At 44.9% G+C, this 23,312-nt stretch overlaps 1 protein-coding gene across 2 annotated transcripts in view; it reads right to left on the bottom strand.

Annotated features, from left to right (window-relative positions):
* Positions 1 to 288: 288 nt before the first annotated feature.
* Positions 289 to 23,312, bottom strand: part of fidipidine (coiled-coil domain-containing protein 93) — a 26,361-nt gene continuing 3,337 nt past the window's right edge. For both annotated transcript variants that reach the window (XM_089543349.1, XM_089543350.1), the window contains exons 7-18: positions 21,693 to 21,839; positions 20,456 to 20,503; positions 18,915 to 19,001; positions 18,725 to 18,817; positions 16,864 to 16,926; positions 14,495 to 14,785; positions 11,398 to 11,506; positions 10,083 to 10,165; positions 9,684 to 9,721; positions 4,558 to 4,642; positions 1,771 to 1,884; positions 289 to 470 (exon numbers count right to left, since the gene is read on the bottom strand). In XM_089543349.1, the coding sequence (XP_089399475.1) occupies positions 408 to 470; positions 1,771 to 1,884; positions 4,558 to 4,642; positions 9,684 to 9,721; positions 10,083 to 10,165; positions 11,398 to 11,506; positions 14,495 to 14,785; positions 16,864 to 16,926; positions 18,725 to 18,817; positions 18,915 to 19,001; positions 20,456 to 20,503; positions 21,693 to 21,839 (1,221 nt within the window). In that variant the 3' untranslated portion in view covers positions 289 to 407. The remainder of the gene's footprint in view (positions 471 to 1,770; positions 1,885 to 4,557; positions 4,643 to 9,683; positions 9,722 to 10,082; positions 10,166 to 11,397; positions 11,507 to 14,494; positions 14,786 to 16,863; positions 16,927 to 18,724; positions 18,818 to 18,914; positions 19,002 to 20,455; positions 20,504 to 21,692; positions 21,840 to 23,312) is intronic.

The following is a 23,312-nucleotide window of genomic DNA, read 5'->3' as shown; positions in this document are numbered from 1 at the left end:
AAAGCGCCCTTCTAAATCAAAAAGCCTATAAAAATTGTGTAGTCTTAGGTGACACCCTGTATATTTATTTTATTTACCATGCATGAATTTTGTTGTGCCAATAAATAGCTAAATAAAACATTCTATGGAAAGAATGAGCTAACGATAGAAGCAATATACAATTACTGCCTGTCTCTGTACTTTGGACTGTAGTGACTGGCTAGCAAGCACAAGTTGTAATTAAAGACTGCTTCATATGTAGAGCTATAAACATCTGAAATACAGAGAAAAAGGAAAGCGGCATGCACATTTGTACTCAATAGATATAACACTGTTTATTTTAGATCCTACACCTGCAAGAAAAAAGGCCTATGGAATGAACGACACACTTCCAGATGTCGCTGTGCTGTGGGTTAAGTAGTAATCCATCAGCGCTGCTTTCCAGATGACTCCTTCAACTTCCCCACAAGAACCTCGTTCTTTCGGCATTCCTTCAAACAAAAGAAAGGAAGACAAGGGCATATGTCACTTACAAATGAGAGGAAAAAATGCACAGACAATGCACAGCACTGCAACAATGCTTGCCTAAATGTGGGAAACAGATAGGGTCCCCATCCACTTTCACAGAGGAGATGCACAAGCAAAAAAAAGGAAAGAAGCACTTAAGCATGTCTGTCATACAACATTATACCTGTGATTGAAAGGGTTTGATTTTCACTGAAGTTACCAACTTATGAAAAGACACAATTTCAATGCTCTCGACAGGAATGGGTCCAGTTTTGACCTTTTGCATGTTTTGCCAATACCTTCAACTCGGCTAATGCCTGGAAACCAGCAAAGCTGAAAGAAAATATATTGTAGATGTTCTGTGCACACATACAAAGCAATGCGAGGATTACGCCAGTCATGAAAAAGCTTCTTGCAGAAAGCAGGCATGCTTATGTCGGGAGCATACAGTATTCACATATTTAAAACATAGCAGTTCATGGCAGATGCTGACAGTGTGCCCAAAAGTCCACCCCGACGTCTTCTTTTGCGCTGCCAAAACACACATCTTTCTCGCAATGCTGCTAAATTGCTCTGTTTTCAGTAAAAAAATTCAAAGATTGTCCAACCTGTCCTTTATGTCGTCATTGACCAACCTGTCCTTTATGTCGTCATTGAAGGCCACTATAGGTCTTGCAAGGGCTAATACAGTAATTAAAAGTGGAATGTTTTTAATCAGTAGCGGTGCAGAAATTAAGAAAGGATGGAACAAGTGAAGAAAAATGCAAAATAAAATGACATTGAGCACAATACAAAAGGCAAGTGCTTGGTCTCCACATGCTGTACACGGCACTCCGCCAGCTTAGTACGTACAGCTATAATATGACCTCCTAAACTACAGTCTAATTAATTTTTTTCTTTTTAGGACAAGGCATATTGTAAGTTCTAGTAAGTGCTCATACTTGATGGTGATTGTACGTTATTCACTCAATGTGAATTAATTGGTTGGTTGGTTTATGGGGTTTAACGTCCCAAAGCGACTAAGGCTATGAGAGACGCCGTAGTGGAGGGCTCCAGAAATTTCGACCCCAGGTGGTCGAAATTTCCGGAGCCCTCCACCACGGCGTCTCTCATAGCCTTAGTCGCTTTGGGACGTTAAACCCCATAAACCAACCAACCAATTAATTCACATTGAGTGAATAACGTACAATCACCATCAAGTATGAGCACTTACTAGAACTTACAATATGCCTTGTCCTAAAAAGAAAAAAAAAATAGCAGGGGTCTTATAGACGAAAAACATACCTCCTTGAATTCTTTGACTGTACGGAAGTAGAGCCTCTGCTTGTCCACCAGCTCCAAGAGGCTGTCATGCAACCGGTCTCGTGACATCTTTGCCTCTTGCCTTTTCTTGTCCACCTGTGAGGGAAAGAATGTCGTACATGTCACATTTAGTGAGAATGAAATGCGATTCTGCCTCTGCAGCAGCCTCCAACTTACAATGAACAGCACAAGTAGGCAATGCCTCTTTTCTTACGTGAGTGTAGTCTGACACGCAGCAAAAAGGTACAGTTCTTTAGAAAGGGCAAGCTCTGTTCTAATTACCAGGCACATAAAGCAATAGAACTGAAAAGCAGCAAGCAGTGATAAAGCAAAAACAGTATACTCTATTTCTTCATTTCTGTTCAGCACTAAGGAAATTGAAAAACTAAGACAACTCATTAAAGGGACGAAACATCAAACTAGGTAAGACAGATAGATTACTGAATGGTACGGCAAAACAGCGCTGACGGACAGGATGGAAGAAGATGAGACAAATACATCAGCGCATGTGTTTGTCTCATCTTCTTCCGTCCTGTCCGTCAGCGCTGTTTTGCCGTACCATTCAACATGAACCAACCAGCCCGACTCAGCCCTCTCCTTGATAGATTACTCCTTGGGAACGCTACCAATGTTTTTTATACAGAGAAATCCAGCTGCATAGCTGAAAAAAAGCCACAAATGAAAGTCCTGAAACCTTTCCAAATTCAAAGCACCCAATAAAAATCGAAGCGTGGTGACATCATTTCTATGACGTTTGCGCAATCAGAGCAAAGACCAGAAGCACCGCCAGAAACTGAAAATTGAAATTCAACAGATCAGTGGTCACGGCGGCAGTTCAGGCTACTCCAAACCCAACCCCCTCCCTTCCTCCTCCCATTTTGACGGGGACTCTCTGCTGCATCACATGTGTCTGTGTCTTGTTGCCAGCTTTGTGGGTGCGAAAGAAACTGAGAAGTTATTTAGCGCAGCCACAGACAGCAAAACGAACTGCTGACCACGCTCACACATGTGTACATCAACATTGATAACGTGAGCATGTGGCCTTCAGTACATTGTGTGCTGTCATGAAGCGTACACATAAGCTTCAAGGGACCCTAAAAATTATACAAGCATCTGTAATGCTCTAACGTATTCATTCAAAACTACATCTGAGTGAAAAATTGGATGCGCATTTCTCATCAAACGGAGCACTGTGCTGTTGATTATCGAGCATTTGTTGACTAACTATGTGCTATGATCACAGACAACCCTTGTCATTCACTCTGCTGTGGTCATTGTGATTTCTACATTCATGAATTGCTTCCTGTGGGTTGTAAGCAGAAACAAATCGGGTACATTCCACCGAACAGCAGTCTGCCGCCTGACAGTTCTAGCTGTCGACAGGAGACGCAAGCATAATCTTGACAAATGCGTATCAGCTGATTGAATTTATTTTTCACGGAAAACCCTGCCTCGCATTCCAGCGTCTCACATACTGCATGTATGATGACCAGCACTGAAAAACTTTCTTCTTCAATGAGCCAAATGAGAGGTACCGTTGCATACATGTGGTACTCCTCAGATATTTTTCAGCACATCTGAGAGTACATTCGTCTTACCACTAAGCAGAAACATAGAAGACCACAAGCTCGCAAAGCACTTCACATGTAGACGCTATGCATGCATGAGCATGTTCTGTATGACCGCGTATTAAAAATAAAGAAACAAACACTTTCCATTACACCCGCAGCCTGCACAAAGTAGTCTATTCAACAGCTGAAGCAAGAATTAAAAAGGTTCGCTGGGCGCATGACAAGCACACAGCGTGAATGTCCTTGAAGGCCTGCGGTTTTGATGTTGCTGTGCTCAACGGCTACAAACAGCCTGAGTGCACACAATGCGAGGCAAAAGCTTTTGCGCTCGTGTTTGCAACTAATCCTTCTCCCCATCATTCGTTTTGCGCTGTTATACCTATGAGACCTTTTGCACTGCCGGCTAATCTCACAACGCTGTTTTCCTCGTATTTTAATGGTAATTGCTCACAGAGACAGCGAAATAGCGTTCGTTTATGAATACGCCATCTGTTGTCGCTGCACGAACCTTCCAGTGGTGGCGCCACGCATCCCTCACTTTTATGCAATTTTCTGGCTTATAAAAGTGTTGTTTTTGGTAAAAAATGACATAATTCCTATTAGGTGAGCCACCCTCCGAGTCTAGCCTAACTTTAGTGACCCTTTAAAGCTTGATGTTGTTAGGCAAGTTAGTGCATTGTATGTAAGATGATGCAGCTGACCTGAACTTACCAAAACATAGCCCACATTCTGGTGGTGTCACAACAATAGCTCATGAGGCTATCAAAATGGTAGTGTCTACTACAGCGCTGCACGGGCTAAGGCGGTTCAAAAGCTCAGGCCGGAAAATGTGCTGTTTTGCCAGGCCTGGGCCAGGCCCGGAGGAAGGCAGTTAAATTTACTTAAAGCAACGGCACTTTTTTGTTTGATGTCTAAATAATGAAACCAACTGGAGCCTTGTAGTTTCTTCCTTCCACAGCTTACATAGTGTAGTAGTTTAAAAATGTGACATCATGTATGGTGTGCAGAAAAAAAACGGTTCACGACCAAGAAAATGGAAGTGCTAGTATGCCGTAGACCGCCCTCATGCAATTAGTGCTCACTTCATGAACCACCAAAGATGCACAGCCAACATGCCTCTTTTCGTAATGGCTTCTGCAAGCAAGTCAGAATTAGCAGTAGAGGAGGTGCAGTAGGTCTTCAAGAAATGTGGGCATACCTTTAGCCTGTTCTGCTTCACTCCATCGACAATCTGCTCAAACTGAGCCAGGAACTGGTCTTTGGTCGCAGGGTTAGACATGGCCCTGTAAGGAAGCAGGATGTCTCGAGTGTACAGGAACACACAGAAATGTTGCCTTTCATAAGCACTAGCTCCCCATGCTGTTGTTCCTTACCCTTGTATTGACATGCTTTTTAATAGCTACATGTTTGCACAGCATTCCCTCTATTCTCTTTTCGTCAATGCTCATTTGCAGCCACATGGGAATATGTTTATATACTCCTAGCTCTGTACTATGTGCAACAATCACCAAAATATCTTGCGTAAACACTTGCACTTGCAGTAAGACATGTGTAGGCTTACTTGCATTATTTCTTGTGTACATCAAACTATGGTAGTGAAATGATAGTGAAATCAATCAGTGCAACAAAACTGCTGCTGAAAGTGCTAGTAGTTGAAGCATTCCTATTGTGCTGAAATGCAGTTTTCTGAATAGAGCAGATTAAACTGCATGTACTGTGGGGACGCCTTCGTCCCCTGCGTTCACTTTCCCGCATTGCACACCCCACTGTTGTTAGCTCCTCCGAAACGCGCTCTTCTGTTTTGGTTACTTTAACTAACAGGGGAGGGCGCTCGCGTCGTAGCGACACCAGCGCCACGGATGGCGTTTGCTGCGCGCGCGCGGGGGATAGCTGGCTCTCTTCTCCCTGGGACAGGGAAGCGTGTTGGACGTTCACGCGCATAGCTCCGCTCTTGGCCGCGGGCGTCCTCGTGTGGAAACGTCTTCCCCTCAGCTCGTCCCGTCCGACCTCAGAGATATTCCCTTTGCCCTAGCGTGGGCGAACGTTCGCTCGTAGCCGTGCTGGTGAGTCGGACATCCTAGATTCCTCAGTGCATTTTGTTGCTAGCTGGCGTTATTGTTGTTATAGCAATAAATGCCTTGTTTGTGTCAGCCAGTGTGTCGTTCCTTTGTTCCCGCAGAGCAAGGCCCGCCGTGGTCGGCGTGCGCTCGGTAGCGTACGCGACCACGGGGTGGGGTCCGCGCGGTTTTGAACTGAGTCAGCCGCGCTTAAACGGGGAGAACGTGTTTATCTCTCCAATTTAAAACCCCATATTTGGCAGCCCAACGTGGGGCCTGCTCTTGGAACATTGGACGACTGTCGGTTCGGTTCGAGGAACGCTCTTTGTCCGGACTTGACAAGTGGTAGGCCTAGTGTGAATTCTGACCGCTAGGACCTGCGGCATGCTTTCTTGAGTGCGAGGTGTATTGCGCTGCAGCATGTTTGAACTTTTCGACATGCTCAGCATGTTTTTTTGTCAAGTTTTCTTCCCGGAGTTTCTTCAAGAACCACTTGGTCCGCATCGAGGGAGTGCGAGGCCTAGCGCCCGCGGAGTTGCCGAGCCCGAAGCGAGTGAGTACGGAAGCCGCGTGGGTGGTCCGAGTTTTCTGTATATATTTTCTCGCTGTCTCTTTTTCGACTCTGGGAGTCGCGGCTCCGGGAGCCGGGTGGCCTGGGGCCACGGGTGCCTCTACGAGCTCGCTGGTATTGCAGCTCAGCACCGGGCGTTCCGACACCGTCCGATACGGTGGGCGCCGATCGCTCAGAAGCTGCTTTGTGCAGTGAGCGGGGAGGACCATCCCACAACGCTGATGTCTCCTCGCGGCTGCGCGCACGAAACCCGTTTCGGGTCTTTCTTTTGTTGGGGGTCGTCGACCTTCACAGTGGTAGTGAGGCCTAAGGCTATTCATAGCTGCCTGCACCTTGTCAAAAGTGACACGACCACCGGACCGTGGTATTGAGAGGGGGCGCACTTTGCTGGCCCACCCATTTTTTTTAACCTCGCATGAACCGAGCATTCTCGTTCAACTCAAGAAAGGGCTTTGTTCACTCGAACTTTGCGTTGCACAGCCGCCGGACACGTTTTGCTAGCGAGTTGAGCATTGAGCCACCAGGCCCTTGTGTACGCCGTTTCCCCTCCCGTGACCTACGTTAAAGGCATGCGGAGTGTGTTTCGGAAATTTTTCAGATCCAGTGGAGCCACTCCGGCTTGCTGTCCTGTGCACATCGTCTCGCTGCCGCCTGCTGCGACGGAGCGGCTTGTATCCTGTTCGCCGCATCCATCCGGGGCAGCCGTGGCGAGACCAGACAGCAGCCACCTCTGGCTGCTGTTCCCCTGGCGACTACTGCGGAATCTTGGCCTGCAGTGGTCAACCGGCCCTCCTCTTCGCGGGCCTGCGGGCACATAGCCCGCGGGCCATGCGAGTCGTCCCAGCGGAGACCTTCACGCCGCCTTCGGAATACCGCGGAAGACTGCGTGCACTCTGTCGGCGTGACCTCCACTGCACGACCTGCCTCAAGTGCATGAAGACCAGGAGACTCCTCCATAGCATGTAACTTGCAGGCGCGTGGGTCTATTTAAGGTTGGGGGATGTGGGGACGCCTTCGTCCCCTGCGTTCACTTTCCCGCATTGCACACCCCACTGTTGTTAGCTCCTCCGAAACGCGCTCTTCTGTTTTGGTTACTTTAACTAACAGGGGCGGGCGCTCGCGTCGTAGCGACACCAGCGCCACGGATGGCGTTTGCTGCGCGCGCGCGGGGGATAGCTGGCTCTCTTCTCCCTGGGACAGGGAAGCGTGTTGGACGTTCACGCGCATAGCTCCGCTCTTGGCCGCGGGCGTCCTCGTGTGGAAACGTCTTCCCCTCAGCTCGTCCCGTCCGGCCTCGGAGATATTCCCTTTGCCCTAGCGTGGGCGAACGTTCGCTCGTAGCCGTGCTGGTGAGTCGGACATCCTAGATTCCTCAGTGCATTTTGTTGCTAGCTGGCGTTATTGTTGTTATAGCAATAAATGCCTTGTTTGTGTCAGCCAGTGTGTCGTTCCTTTGTTCCCGCAGAGCAAGGCCCGCCGTGGTCGGCGTGCGCTCGGTAGCGTACGCGACCACGGGGTGGGGTCCGCGCGGTTTTGAACTGAGTCAGCCGCGCTTAAACGGGGAGAACGTGTTTATCTTCCCCAATTTAAACCCCACAGTACTTATATGACCACCAGGCCTCTACTCATTTGCACAAAAGCTTTGGTGTTCACAACAGATAGAAACTTGCACTCAAGCAAAGCTCACAATCTTTTGCAGCTCTTATGCATGGCAACAGCTGTATGAGGAATCTTCCTCCTAGTTAATAAGTATTGTCTGTTGGTATCATACACTGCCAGTGTAGTATGTCACAACCAACTACTCCTGCACTCAACTGATGGCCAATGAGGAAGTAAGCTGGGTGGGTCGGGGCCATGACGGCTACATGAACTGGAGAGTGAGCCCCCTCCAGAAGGTGGAACGGACTCTGCTTCACAATAAATGGCACAAGGTCACATGGAGTTACGAGAAGCAGTGAGGGGTCAGTGGCCCCTGTCGCTTTATGCCTACTGTGTAGCCAAATCCGCACACTTAAAGAGTAAACCCTGGCAGGGTAGTGCGGCTGAGCCAGTATGCACTCGACTGTGGGCTCTGTCAAGAATATGACATCTGTGGCGATGTCAACCAGACAGCCGAGCCTCACATAAGCTTAACCCTTTCGGACATGCATTTAGTTCTAATATTATCAAGAAAAGTTCCGAAATTTTTGTGTATGTTTCATACAAATATGAATGGCTCAAAAACTTTCGAAATTCACACGCATACACTCTTGCCCATATAAAAAACTGCAGCCTTATTCATCTACCGAACATATTAAACCCACAAATGAGTAATTCAGTTATCATCTGAAGCTCTTCTACACAGGAAACTCAGCCTAATAAGGCAATCCACTGTGTCAAGAAAAAACAGAACTGACAGCGATTGAGAGCTTCAGTAAAATTTGGTTTTGTTTATGGTTGATGGAGGTTTAACGTCCCAAAGTGACTCAGGCTATGAAGGACGCCGTAGTGAAGGACTCTGGAAATTTCAACTACCTGGGGTTGTTTAACGTGCAGTGACATCGCACAGCACATGAGCCTCTAGTATTTTACCTCCATCGAAATGCAACCACTGCAGCCGAGATGAAACTCGCGTCTTTCAGTTCAGCAGCCAAGCATCATAGCTGCTGAGCCACTGCAGTGGCTTCTCAGTACAATTTTTCAGGCTAGTTGGTTCATTATTAGATGCGAAGGAAATGTTGAATATATGTACTTGCGCATGTTGCAAGTGTTTCTTCGCTGTCCTTGTCCCTTTTATGCAGCAGCTACTTTGCGATTAGACAGCACTTCCTTGGTGTGCCGTAGAACTTTGCAACGCCTATTTTTTATTTCTTGCTCTGGAAAAGCAACCCTTTTATGTAGACATGAAAAAGCCCTGCCATTCTGTGCAGCACAAATTTCAAATGTAGCCAGCATGACTGACTCAGTGATAACAGCGATAGATGCTTTGGATAAAAATTTGCAAAATTCACCTGCACAATCGTGGGCTACGAGCACGGGCTAAGAGAAAGTGCTTTCTTAATAGCAGGATATGATATACATATACCCCTGTCACTTCTTCACTACTGGGAAAGGAGAAAGGCAGACCTTTCTCCTTTCCCAGTAGTGAAGAAGTGACAGGGGTATATGTATATCATATCCTGCTATTAAGAAAGCACTTTCTCTTAGCCCGTGCTCGTAGCCCACGATTGTGCAGGTGAATTTTGCAAATTTTTATCCAAAGCATCTAACGCTGTTATCACTGAGTCAGTCATGCTGGCTACATTTGAAATTCATGCTGCACAGAATGGCAGGACTATTTCCCCTGTCACTTCTTCACTACTGGGAAAGGAGAAAGGTCTGCCGCCGCCGCGGTGGCTCAGCGGTTATGGTGCTCGGCTGCTGACCCAAAAGACGCGGGTTCGATCCCGGCCGCGGCAGCTAGAATTTCTTTGGAGGAGAAATTCTAGAGGCCCGTGTACTGTGCGATGTGTGAGCACGTTAAAAAACCCCAGGTGGTCAAAAATTTCCGGAGCCCTCCACTACGGCGTCTCTCATAGCCTTAGTCGCTTTGGGACGTTAAACCCCATAAACCATAAACCAACCAAAGGTCTGCCTGCAGGGCACTTGCTGATCACTTATGCTCTGCTGTCGACCCACAACAGATTGCCAAGCAGCGAGAAAACAGACAGAACTTACTCTGTAAAGTTTTCCAGCACTGAGTTGAGCAGTCCAATCTGGAAATGCATGACAAAAATTGCTGATCACTACCCAGTAACACAAGGGCTGGCACCAAAAAAAAGCTTCATTGTATGCCATTATGTGAGGTAAGCTTCCACAATAGAATGGTAAGTGAATAGACATCATGTACTGTACCAATGGTGTGATGCCTCGCTGCTTCTCTTGACATTAAATCACATTTTTAGCCTACTGCTGTCTTTGCAAGACAGGCTATGCTGCCTGTAAGCCAATTCATAAGAAAAAAAGGTGGACAGACATAGACAAAAAAACTTGCGTAAAATTAAGTAGAAGTCTGCGACACCAGCACATACAATACCAAGCTTAGCTCAAGTCACTCAAAATGCACGGCAAGCATACCTCTTTGTCCAGATACATTCGGATGTCGTCCAGAGTGTTGTACAATGTGAAGAACTGCTTTGTCTCTCGGTGCGTAGCAGCCACTGTTTGGGAAGGCATGCAAGTAAAGCTCAGTACAGTCTCCATGCAAAATATGTCACACCCAAGGCAGCTGAAATATTTATTTTCAACCCTTTCTTTTTGATCTGTCTGTCTGTATAATGAGAGGTTCAACCACTGCCAATATTTTTTGCTTATAATTGAACTTGCAACTTTCAAATTAGAAGAATATTTGTCAACATGCAACATCTGCATTCAGTAGCTCAAGCAACTAATATAGCTTTCCTTTGACCCTTTAGTTAACACAGAAATACTTCTCAAGCCTTCAAGGACTGCACGATTATTTACACCAATTGCAGATATACACAAATAATCGTGAATGAAAGAGATTCCGAAAAGCTACTTCTTGCGTCATTTTTAAACAAATCTATGAGAAGTGCTGATATTTATGAAATGCATAGCAACGATAAACAGCCTGATTAAAAGAATTGCCAATAATGTGGGAAAAAAAAGCCAGGCAGAGGCTTTGAACTGCGTCTCAAGGGGGCCTTGCAATGAGAATCTTGCATATGTGCTTCCTGTGCACCTAAAGCCGAGCTTTCACAATGAGTCATCTCCAGCATTAACATGAAATTATCATGAATATAAAAATTCTGAAGCTACCGGTGGCAGTGATGCATACCACAGTGACATGCAGGGAGCAACGCCTTAGTGTCGGCAAATGCAAACATGTGAATTGGCTTTAATGTTGGAGAAACATGAAAGACCATCTTTCAGGGACAAGAAAAGCAGCAAACAATGTTTGTGCATTCTAATATCAGTCGCCAGTCAAAGTTTAAGATCAGGCATTTTTATATTATAAATTATCACGGAAATATTTTGCGGTACTTTCTGCATTCGTTAAAGCCAGAAAGAACAATGAATTGCCGCAAGTTAGTACCGTCATTACTTTCATCACAAGAGCTAGTGCCTGTGTTAAATCAGGAGACCCACTCAGAGCCACAGCGTACCTAGCATTATCAAGCACTGCAGTGTTTCTTTAACCCCCTAATGGACACTTTTTCTTTTTTTTAATGGCGCCAAAAATGGGCATTAGTATCTGTGTTGCCATTTGTCGGCAAACCAAAAAAATGCTTTGGACAAGCCCCACTCGCCTTAAACTGGACACATGAGTGCTAGAAACACATGCCAAGGCTCATCAGGAGCCAGAAATGACTTATGCCGAGCTTGGCTCGTCCAAGTCCGCTAGGTGGTTAAGGTGCCATCAGCAGCTTACCTTGACCATAAAGCTCGACAAAACGACGTTGATACTGGTTCAACTCTGCACGGGATGGAACTTCATCAATCTTCCTCTGAATGGCTGCTATTTCCCGATTCTTCTTAGCCTGCAAGAAGAAGCAGTCCCTACAATGCAGCCCCCTCCCTCAATCAACACTGAAGACACTAATACATCCATTATTGTTACAAAACAAACAAAAGAGATATATGACAACTCAAGTTTCCTTGCAGCTCAGGAACATATAATGAGCAGAACCAAGGTGCTTGACTTTCATCAAGGCATACTCACTAATACCGTGTGGTGTCTCAGACTACTTGGAACTGAGATGAAAATGTTCAAAAGGAGCAAGTACACCTCACTAGATTACCAGTCCACTCCCGTATCAAATAAATTCGAACAACTGGAAATCAAATGCTGCGTGTCCCATAGTGGAGCGTTGAATAAGGTGAGCTGCGAGGGTGATTCGATAGTCAGGTAATACGAGCGCATACAGATACAAATTACTCCACAGGTACGCATTGTGTTTCGACATACTGCACTGCACTGGGTTTTATGGCGCACAAGCAACTCAGACCATCATGCGCCAAACACATGGTATAATTTCTTTCAAAAATTGGGAGCCCTCGGTGACAGTCCTCGTCCGGACAAGGACTCTGAGGAGCCCTACAAATCAAAACTAAGCCCCCAGCCTTCTTCTCAGGCCTGGGAAAATGGATGAGGTGCATCAAGAACTGCGTCAAAGCACAGGGTAAGGATTTTTAGAGTTTACAGTTTTTGTGACATTATAGCTTGTTTAAGATCACCGCTTCTTTCACGAAACTAAAAGCAGATGAAATATCTACAAATGGATTATCTCCTAAGAGTAAATTTGGGCGGAAGGGAATGTGTTCATTGTAAAATACAGTAAAATATTTTTTCCTTAGCCGTGCGAGTTCTGGGCACGAAAATAAAAAGTTATTTACTGTGAGCTCACCTCCACATTTCTCACATAGAGATTTGTCTTGTTTTGTCAGTAGAAAGTTATGTGCTAGGTGTGTGTGTCCAATGCCTATGTGGTATAAAATTACCTCTATAAAACATTCCTGATGCCTGCATGATCTCCATTCTAAAATAAACTGGTTTAATTGGTTTTTTTTTTTTAGGAAAGGAAATAGGTCTGCCATATCTGGATGAGCACCTGAACTGCACTGTAAGAGAAGGGAGCAAGGTGGGAGTGAAAGAAGAAAGAGAGAAAGAGGTGGTGTAGTAGGTCTCACCTGGGGAACAATTCGCCCAGAATGGGTTTTACTGATTGTAGTTTGTTATTTTTTTCACTATTCCATGTAGACCACAACTTTTCTTTGCTTATTTTTTTATTAATTATATGCAATCTGTGTGGGGTATATTTACAGTCCTGACTTCCTTATGGAGAGCTTGAGCAGCAAACGCATCAGCTCTCTCATTGCCCCTAATTCCAATACGGCTTGTTACCCCGCAGAACTTAATTTCATGTCCTTGTGTTTCTGCAGTTATGACGTTATGTATTAGTATATCTCCTATTAAAGGTTCTCTTACATTTCTGGCGTGCAGTGCTATGATTACATTAGCAAGACCGTGTAGATGACGCTGTTCTGAATGCACTTTTGGACTATTTTTGCTACAGTCACCCCTCTTGTGCAAGCCTTTGTACAAATGATACAGCAAGGCACCATAAAAGAAATCTGCATCAACTCCCTGAAACCACGCCAAGCTAGCTTTCAGTGTGGCTTATAAACTGCCTGAAACTCGGGTGCTGCTTTTATGGTCTGAAGAGATGGAACTTGTGGGATATAGATATCCCTCGCCTGCCCGCGCCGAGTCACGAGACGAGAGCGCCCGCCGCAGGGAATGGGGAGAGGAGGGCACCCGGCAACTCTCCTCACTCTCAGCTCGGACGTGACGTCACGCCTACGCTCTGGCGTCTTAGGAACGGGTGAACGACCCCTCTTGGTTGCAACCGGTTGCTCAAGGGGGTGCAATGTCGTAGGGGTTTTAAGGAGAGCTCACGCGGGAACAAAGGCTGTCTAGTCTCCCCTCTCGCCGTGGTGACTGCCCGATTGCCCCGCCGACCCCGTCTCCTGCCCGCGCCCTCCCGGATTATCCAACGCCAGTCGACGACGACTTGGTAAGCTGCTGAACCATCTATTATCGGATAGAACATTCTTCCGCAGTGTGCTTTGCCTTGCGCTAGGTAAATAAACGGTTTCCTAGCGTACTCTGTTCGTTGCCTACTTCGTCCGAACCCGCCGTGGCTGTGACTTTGCGCCACGGGTTGGGGACACGAGAACGCCCGCGCATAGCTGGCACGGAAGCGCGCCTTCCCGGCTGGCTGCTCGCGGGTGACCCCATAAACTCACTGGTTGCCAGGTGAGGATCGGTCCAGTACCTCCCTCCGAAAGTGCTGTAACAATGCACACATGCTGTTGGGCGAGAGTCGTCAGGCAATGTCGCGTAGCAACAGAACGCCTGTTGGATTCCATGTTGCTTTCTGTAAACGGGGCCCTCTGCAACCATCTCAGTGTGTGTGACAAAAACTGGCAGCATGCACTGTTGCTTCCCTGGTATGGAAATCAAGCAGGAGCACACCCTTGTAGCCTCAAAAGGCTGAGCCATAGCCTTCTTTGCCAGTGGAGCTGTTTTGAATTACATTTGGAAGGCGGGGAAATGTGTGTTTTCCATTCCATCCTCTCTACTACAGCTCTGACCTGGCACCCAGTGACTGCCATTTCAGCGAACCATTGAAGAAGTACCTGGGGCAGTAGCCAGTTGACAACAGTGAGCCATATGGCTTCAGAGACTCAACACAGATTTCTGCTACACTTGCATTGACTCCTTGGTGTATTGCTGGAATAAATGTTTGTACAAGCATGGCGACTATGCTGAAGAGTAATGTGTACTAGTGACGTACAAATTCACAGAAGTTTATCTGCCTGTGGAATTAAGTTCGTCTATGCAAGCTGTTGTTACCCTACTTTTTGAATCACGGCCACGTCTTTGCACAGGTGCATAAATGTGGAAATCGGTACAAGATTCCAAACTAAACAAAACGTAAGTACAGAATGTCAGGAGCACAAACCAGAAGAAGTCGCATACGCTGCAGCCTCTCTCGTTCCTGTTGGCATTGGGCTTCGACCTGACTGTCCTCCTCAGTACTGCCAGCTGCCTGTTCAGGCTCTGGAGATGCCACAAGCTCCTGCAGCCGCTGCATCTCCTGGCGGCAGCTGGCTCGGAAGCGAGCCTCCTGGTCAGCCAGCTCCGCATCTATGCGCAGCAGTGTGCAGAGCTTTGCCAGCTGTGGCTCCTGGCTTCCGACGCCTTCCGCAATGCGCTTGGCAGCTGCACGCACTTCCTCCAGTTGGGCCTCGGCCTGCAAGGGAGCAACGGTGGTGGTGATGCTGCTTATGTGTCACACTCTTGTTGCTCTGTAAACTGTATGGAACCTATTCTTTCCCTCGAGAACATGACATCAGAGATAAAAATTCCGACCAACAGATAAAAAACACATCACTACCTGAAAATACTGGAAGCAAGTCGCCCATTTTAATCTAACTGCATCACAAGTGCTTCAACAATTTAGACTCACAGCAAGCCTCTGAGCTAGCCCTTTCTGTTTCAGGCTATAGAAAAAGAACTGATGCCTATTTTGGAAGCAGAAGCAGGAGAAAACAACATGGCAAGGCATCGGGAGTACAGCCACAAGGCAAGAGAGTGGATGAGTAAAATGGGAGCAGGCCTTTCGCCATTATTTACTCAATATTCACCTAAACATATATTTCAGTAATTCACACCTTTTCCTCTAATAATTCACGCCAAGGCATGAGCCGGCCAATACCTAAATTACTACTTCGGTACTATATATACGTCACTGTGAAGGTCATACAAGAACCGATGCTTATGCCACAGGTGACTCACAGTGAAACATAAGTGGATAAAGAATGGAACAGCCCAGAAATAAACAAAGCCATTAGTGAGTCACTAAATGGATCCATACTTGAACAAGTGAGCAAAAAGCACTGACTACCAAAATTCTTGACAGCACAAGCACATAAAAAGCCAAACAGTCGCTAAGTAACTCATTCAGTGGTTTAACTCTTTTCATACGACGACAGAGAAGCTGCTTTCAAAAACCTGCAAGTAATTTCTGTATTGGACCAGCCACTAGCTTTGTAGCTATCGGTCCAAACAGTGTTTGTGTATATCACTTGTTCTTGCAATAAAGTTTCCATTAAAAAAAAAAAGTTGACTAAAGCATGCAAAAAAAACCAGAAAGCAGCATTACATATTGCAATGAGCGTAGCTAGATGATTCGCAGCTGATCAGAATGAAGAAGATTCATTCTTCAAACAGAACAGACCACAGTAGTGAACACATCCTTCTCGATTGGTAAATATTTTACTTTTTAACCTTATCTTATACAAAACTCGATGCAGTCTGAAGGTGAGGCAAGAGGCCGACATTGCAAAATTAGTGCATTCAACACAGTGTACGGAAGCTACTGTCATGGGCTAGGAAGGCGAAGAAGAAGCCCCAGTGCTTGCACTAGGCCCGCATCAGTTAAATCATATTATCGCCATCCACCATCAGGACTCAATCTTCGGCTTGCTGCTGTGCAGCACTATATTATGTTCGACTGTAGTGACTTCCCAGGGAAAGATTAAAGGAGATGAGACCACTGAGTCTATACCTAAAAAAGCAAACAACCATCCCTACAAAGGCACCCACAGTGAGGTCTGTACTCTTTTAAGGCATAGCCATCACGGATATAGTCCTTACTATAGTCAGGTCAATTCAAGAATAAAGCGACAAATGCCCTTCAAAGGAGACCCTCCAGCTAATGGCGTCGACCAATTTTCATAACCTTATGGCTAATTAAAACTGAAAGCTGGGCAACTTGGTGTACGATCACGATAAAAAGTATTGGAAAAGGAACGCAAAGGGTGAACAGGACGACAATGCCTGTGTCAACCTGTTCGTCCTTCGTGTTCCCTCTGAACTATTTTTCATCATGTGCGGTTAGTCCGCAGTTAACCTGTTATCACGGATTAGCCATGACTGCATGAAAACCGGTAGACGCTGCTGACTAAAGGGCCTCCTTTGAGAGAAATTTGCCATTTCGTTCTTGACTTGTATGCGACCATAGTAACTTACTACTATTTTGTTTTCTATATTGTGCCTGTATTTTCTATCTGCTTTGCTTTAATTACATCAAAAGAGCCCCAGAACGTTACTTTCTAGTACCACAACAAAAAATACTACACTTCCTCTGGCCAGTTTTAGTTTCAACAAGTCATCAAAATATTTTGCAATCCACATTGCTGCATTGAGTTGGTAAAGAAGAAAGAACGCTTTTAAGGAGGTTGATGCACGCATGTGATGAAAAAAAGTGCATAAAGATGAAAATGAGCCCACATGTGGAAGCAAATATACACACACAGAAACACCCACCTCCTTATCTTCCTTCTGGAGCACCTCATATTCCTCCCGCAGCTTTTCAAGTTGGTCCTGACTCTGCAAGGCACAGGACACAAGACATGCAAGACATGCCAGATGACACTATTGCAACTTTTTGAGTGTAATCAATAACAATTAAGACACTGTGAAAGAACAAAACAAAAAGAAGGCTTGTAAGAGGTAAGTGCAGTCCCATTAGGTCTTTAGGTTGTGTTTTTTACCGAGCTATTTTCGTTATTACATGGCTCAACAACAAGCAGTTTGAATCACAACTCCAACCAAAATGAGCCTTTCATTTTCTCAAGAAAAATGTTTTTCTATACATGTAAAACTTTGAAAGGCTATGGGTCTTTGGGTCTAATTACACCATGAAGATGCATTCCTTACAGTCAAGCTGAAGATACTGGTCCTGAGTAAACAGCAATCTACCCACTGACAGGAGTGACAAATGATGTCAGCACTAACTTTCCTTCGGTGAAAACAATGAAAATAACCAGTCATGTCTATGGATTATTCTGACTGTTTTAACATACCAAAAACACAATTATGGCATGGGACAAAACGCGATAACAGCATTGTTTTTCCTTCTAGTATGAGTCACACTGAAAAAAAAAACCTTCCACAAGTATAAAAGCTTCCACATTGCAGTTAAACAGTATGGTAAGTCATCCTGGCAGAGGCAAAGACAACAGACAAATTGGATATGTGATAGCTTCAAGTTAGCAGTGCACTATAAAAGAATGATGAATAATAGATTATATAATGAAGGGGCCAATGATGTGAGCCCACAGGCCAGCTGCTCTCAATAACACAAAAATTAAAAGAACCTAAATCCTTTCAACCTTGCACCCATGCTTCGAAGCAGTTAATCTTGTAGTGCTTGCAAAGCAGAAAATTTGCACAATGCTCCCTTTATTAATTGAAACAAAAAAAAAAGGCATGAGTGAATGCTTTAAAACAGTGGAAAAGTGCAAATGTAACAGGCTCACACTAAAACTGACACCAAGTAGATGTATATTTAGCTTACTTGCACCTTTTTCACAATCTCTACTAGAACATACACTGAAATGAGGAAACAAGAAAGCATTTTCCATGAAAGATTATGCAAGAATTTTGAGTGCACACTAATATTTGCAGAGTTGTGTTTGTGACGCTCACTACAAACATGATAAGCCGCCAGCATATACCCTGCATGACTCATCCGCATGCATAACTTGGTCTTCAGCTACAGTAGAAGTCCTTAAGGTATAATAAAGGTGTTAATAGGCTTCTTAAATGAAAATAGGATAAATAGAATGTTAATATGAGCTTTCCCAATAGGCAATGTGGAAGAATGTTTTTGATGCTTTACTCAAACAAGTAAAAAAGGTGTATCATATTTCCTGTTCAGGTAAGACTGCATTTTCCTGTGATAGTGAGGCTGTCTACTGACAGCTTGAACATTAATTATGCTTGCATTATAAATTCTATAAGTCTGCCAGGAAGCATAGCTTAAATCAGCCATCCATCTTTTGCCTCTGCCTTCAAGCTCACATGTAAAAGCTGGCATTTTAAGCAAGCATCAAGGACCTCACTAATCTACTTCCCTTTCAAGTTTCAACGGCCTCCAGCCAATACGTTTGCTACTTCAGTAGTTTGGCACCCATTTCACACACACAACATAAATGCTCCCACACTGTACAGTGCAGAAAAAGAACTTGAAATCCCCACAGTGCTAGATTTGCATGCATCTAAATTTGCATGACGCCTTAGTCATAAAATTTATTCATACATTTTAATATGGATATACTAAGCTTCTCAAATGAGCAGTGTGGCACAGAGCTAAGCAAGCTACAAGAAAAACATGAGCGCCCACCTTTTGCAAGAGTTCCTTTTTGGCTTCCAGTTGCTTCTGCACCGAACTCAGCAACCTCGCATGCCGGGCAGCACGAGGCATTTGGATCATTGGCTGCAAGCAGCAAAGCAACAGACAATCACAGCTGGTCATAACAGCCCCTACCAACAGTGAAAACCCTCAACGCCCAGTCAAAAATGAGGAAGCTTGCCTTGCGTTCCAAGTCCTCAGCAATCTCACGGGCTTCAGCAGCTTGCTTCTGTACAATGTTGCCGACAGACTTGGTTGTGAGGCGCCCCTGCAAGCCACAAGAATGAGTGACACTTCACCTAAGAAAAATACTTGTCTAATTCACCCCCAAGAGCAGATTTAGGCACAACATATTGACAGCAAGTAGCTTCACGCCATCTAGCACCACATCTGGGAATGACAAGCTCGAAAGTGATGCACTTTTCCTCAGACCAGTTGCTTCTGCTGACTTCATACACTTCAAATATTGCACCTTGCAGACCAATTGCCATTTTCTCAATGGCAGCTCCATGTAATAGCTATTCAAATTACTCCATAATCTAGTATAACAAGATGCTGGCTTTGAGATGCTGCACGTCTAGATGTGCACATTGGTTTGCTATTTAGTACATAGCAGCAAATGTTTTTCACTGCACATTGTAACCATCAGGTGGGGATCTCTACAGTTGGCCTTTTTCACATAAAGTTCACACTTGATTCTCAACCATAGGAAAATCAGATCTAGACCACAAGAAAAATAACCAACCAGCTCCAACTACCAACTAGCTCAACTCTCCGTTTTATTGAAGTTTATTTCTTGTACATTGAGCCCTATTCCAGCGCCGGTCCTGTTGTACTCTTTTTCGTTGTCCTTTCGTTTAGCGCTGTTTTTTCCAAGAAACATGTACCAACTAGCTCAACTCTCCGTTTTATTGAAGAAAAATAAAGCACATGAAACACACACACCGTACAAAACAGATAAGACAATGACTTACAGCCAAGTTTCACTCTACATTGCTCCAAGCACTTGTCTAATGCATGCAAATGTACACTGTGAACTATGCTGGCATCATCTGCTAGTGGCCTAGGCCTCCAAATAATATTAAATAAAGCATGCACTTTCGTAAGGACTGTGGTTTACTTTTCATGTTTCAAAATGCTATATTGAGCCCAGCTGGCAGTGATAGATGTCGCCAACACATCCAGGTGCATGCAGCTTGAGCACTCTAGACGTGTGGAAATCTGTTCACAATGCAGTATGTACACAATGCAGTATGTACACAGGAAAAGGAAAGAAAAATTCAAAGAAAATAACTAAAGTACATTATTATGCTACCACAAACATGACTTGGACATCTGATACCATCAGACAGAAATATCATTTTACCATGATGCAGCAATACTGACATAAGTAGAGTTCACCGTCTTGCTATACAGCAAAGTGCTGGCATTCCCTAGGCAAGTGTTGTGATATCAACACAACAGCTTTCTACTATGTTGGCCATTCCATGACGAATAAGTAACATTCTCATTACCCGAAGAAGCACACTCTGCTAACCGACCCATGGCCATGCTGGCGGTCACCTACCACTCATTTGCTTGTTCTCTCTCTATATATATATAGTGGCTTGAAATATATGTAAAACTGCCAAATTTTCAGCAGTAACAAACATATAAGATAAATTCAGGCCCATAACTGTAGCATACATGCAGAGAATTACAGTATGCCAGATGGGCACTCACCTCAGAAGAAGCAAGGGGAGCCATGTTGCTCAGAATCACCTCAGACTCCTGCAAGGTTGTGGTGAGGTATTGTTGAAAACAATACATTAGTTGTAGCAGTGAAGCTTACTCGAACAACCGCATCCTTGTACAGCATATGCTCTTCTCATTTTTCATCGCTGGCCTGACCCGTTGCAACTAGGCAGCAAAAGTTTATGGAATGTGGGGGTATGGGGAAAAGAATATTTCAGCACAGTCACTTGGGGTGGAGCACAAGAATGGGGTGGAGCGCATATGGCAGGTTCTCTCAGATCATGAATGGTAGCTTACCAATATCCCTGAAGAGAAAAGTATACAACAGCTGTATCCTACCGGTACTCACCTATGGGGCAGAAACGTGGAGGCTAACAAAGAGGGTTCAGCTTAAGTTAAGAACAACGCCGCGAACTATGGAAAGGAAAATGATAGGTGTAACGTTAAGAGGTCGGAAGAGGGCGGAGTGGGTGAGGGAACAAACGCGGGTTAATGACATCTTAGTTGAAATCAAGAGGAAGAAATGGGCTTGGGCAGGGCATGTCATGCGAAGGCAGGATAACCGCTGGTCCTTAAGGGTAACGGAGTGGATTCCAAGAGAGAGCAAACGTAGCAGGGGACGGCAGAAAGTTAGGTGGGCGGATGAGATTAAAAAGTTTGCGGGGTTACAGTGGCGGCAACTGGCAAAGGACAGGGTTAATTGGAGAGACATGGGAGAGGCCTTTGCCCTGCAGTGGGTGTAGTCAGGCTGCTGATGATGATGACTTCAGCCAACTGTCTGAAATGCCTGCAAGCAAGAAGGGATGTGCAAGCTCCATCCGCTGCACACCAGGCGACTGGGTCATGAGGCAGCAATGAAATGAATTTGCTCCCAAACACACCCATTCCGTAAACTTTTGCTGCCAACTGTACGTCCCACATTCTATTACTAACGCACAGGTGTGTAAACGCATGCAGATTTCTCCATCACATTATGGAAGACAGTATGAGAAAGATGAATTTAGTTATGCAAGTATCTTTATCTTAGTCTGCCTCAAAATAAAGCAAAGTTCAAAGCGAAAAACTGCTTAACAAGGGTGAATTCCAAAAATTCCAACAGCAGGACCAACTACAGTGCAAATAAATCAAGCTTCATGTGCTCTCAGACATACAAGTTTATGTCTAAGAGGTGTAAACTGCACCTACAACTGCACAAACCTACAAATAACGGCCTCAGTACTCATACCTGCTGGGATTGGTCACCTTCAACAGCTCCCTTGGGTCGATGAACACCGGAGCCGTATTCAAGCAGTGTGGCCTGCACCTGAGCTGCTTCTGTTTTGAGTGTGTTTCGTGCATGATGGCGGTAGCGTCGTCTTGGACGGTACCGCTCCTGGAAAGAACACATAAAAGGGGCAAATATCATAGTGTGTAGCTCAAGGTATCATTTAGCAAATGAACTTTATCTGAACATACTAGATCCCTGTTTCCTGGAAGAGGCTGCGCTACTACAAAGAGTAAAACCAGTAAAATACAGTGAGTTTCCCTTTTGCACACATAGAATTGCCTCAATATATGTACTGTTAGCCCAGATGCCTACTGCATGTCCGAGAAAGAGTCTTTGTTGTTCTGAAATGTAAAATGAAAAGCACTGAAATGGGAAAGCGAATAACCATTGATTTCATTTGCGCTCTCTCAACAGAGTAGCTGTGACGTGAAGGACAGTGGCTAATGAGCACATGCAAGGTGCATCACTTCACAATGATGCACATGCAAGGTGCATCACTGCACAATGATGCACATGCAAGGTGCATCACTTCACAATGATGCACATGCAAGATGCATCACTGCACAATGATGCACATGCAAGGTGCATCGCTGTGCAGCATGCAGCACATGTATCCTGATGGCGCAGATGGCCAGCACTCGCACAGCCTTTTTCCCAGACACGCACGCAGCTCAATCATGTTTCCTAAGGTCCCATCACCAAGTCACTGACATCCATGGTACCAAAATGTTATATCAATGCAATGATATAATTACAGCGAATTTATAATTGCCTAACAGAGCAAGAGGCAAAGGCAAGCAAACATTGATCGCACAATGAGAAATTTCTAAAGGCTGGTGTCTCACTGACGAAATATAGCCTTCCTTTCACAAGCAATGATATAGGCAAAAATATACTCTATTTGCTCACACAACAAATGCACTTTTTCCCCAGAAATTCACTGAAAATTTGTGGAATGCGTTAAGAAAAAATATTCAGGAAAAATTTGAAGCAGTAAAAACGTCCGGACCAGAAAGTAGGCTGGTGGAATAAATACTTCATTAAGTATACAACTCACCTTCTAAATAAAACAAAACAGATTCTTCGGCATGGTTTCCATGCTAGAAAATAGCTGACACCTTTTATTTGAATTTGTGAGTGTAACTCACATAGCAGCCCATAACGCTGTCCAAAGAGAGCGCAACTAGAGCTCACTCTAGCACAACTCGTGGCTTTTGAGCGCAAAGCTAAAGCACAACAAGTTGCTACAGTCCTTAATTTAGCAGTTCAAACAGAGAATTTTTTTTTTATGGGGGTTTAGGGTTTGTGGGGTTCTAATATCCCAAAGCGACTCAGGTTATGAGGGACACCGTAATAAAGGGCTCCAGAAATTTCGACCACCTGGGGTTCTTTAATGTGCACTGACATTGCACAGTACAAGGGCCTCTAGCATTTAGCCACCATCGAAATGTGAGCGCCATGGCCGGGATCGAACCAGTGTCTTTCAGGTCAGCAGCCGATCGCCATAACCACTGAGCCACCATGATGGCTTCAAATAGAGAAACGTTTTGTGATTAGCCTTGGTTTCTGTTGGTTCTC

The sequence above is a fragment of the Amblyomma mixtum genome, chromosome 5, assembly GCF_055824585.1.
Source record: "Amblyomma mixtum isolate Tamu chromosome 5, ASM5582458v1, whole genome shotgun sequence".
Taxonomy (NCBI): domain Eukaryota; kingdom Metazoa; phylum Arthropoda; class Arachnida; order Ixodida; family Ixodidae; genus Amblyomma; species Amblyomma mixtum.
Note: the sequence above shows the minus strand (reverse complement) of the source record. Positions and strands in the feature narration are given on the sequence as shown.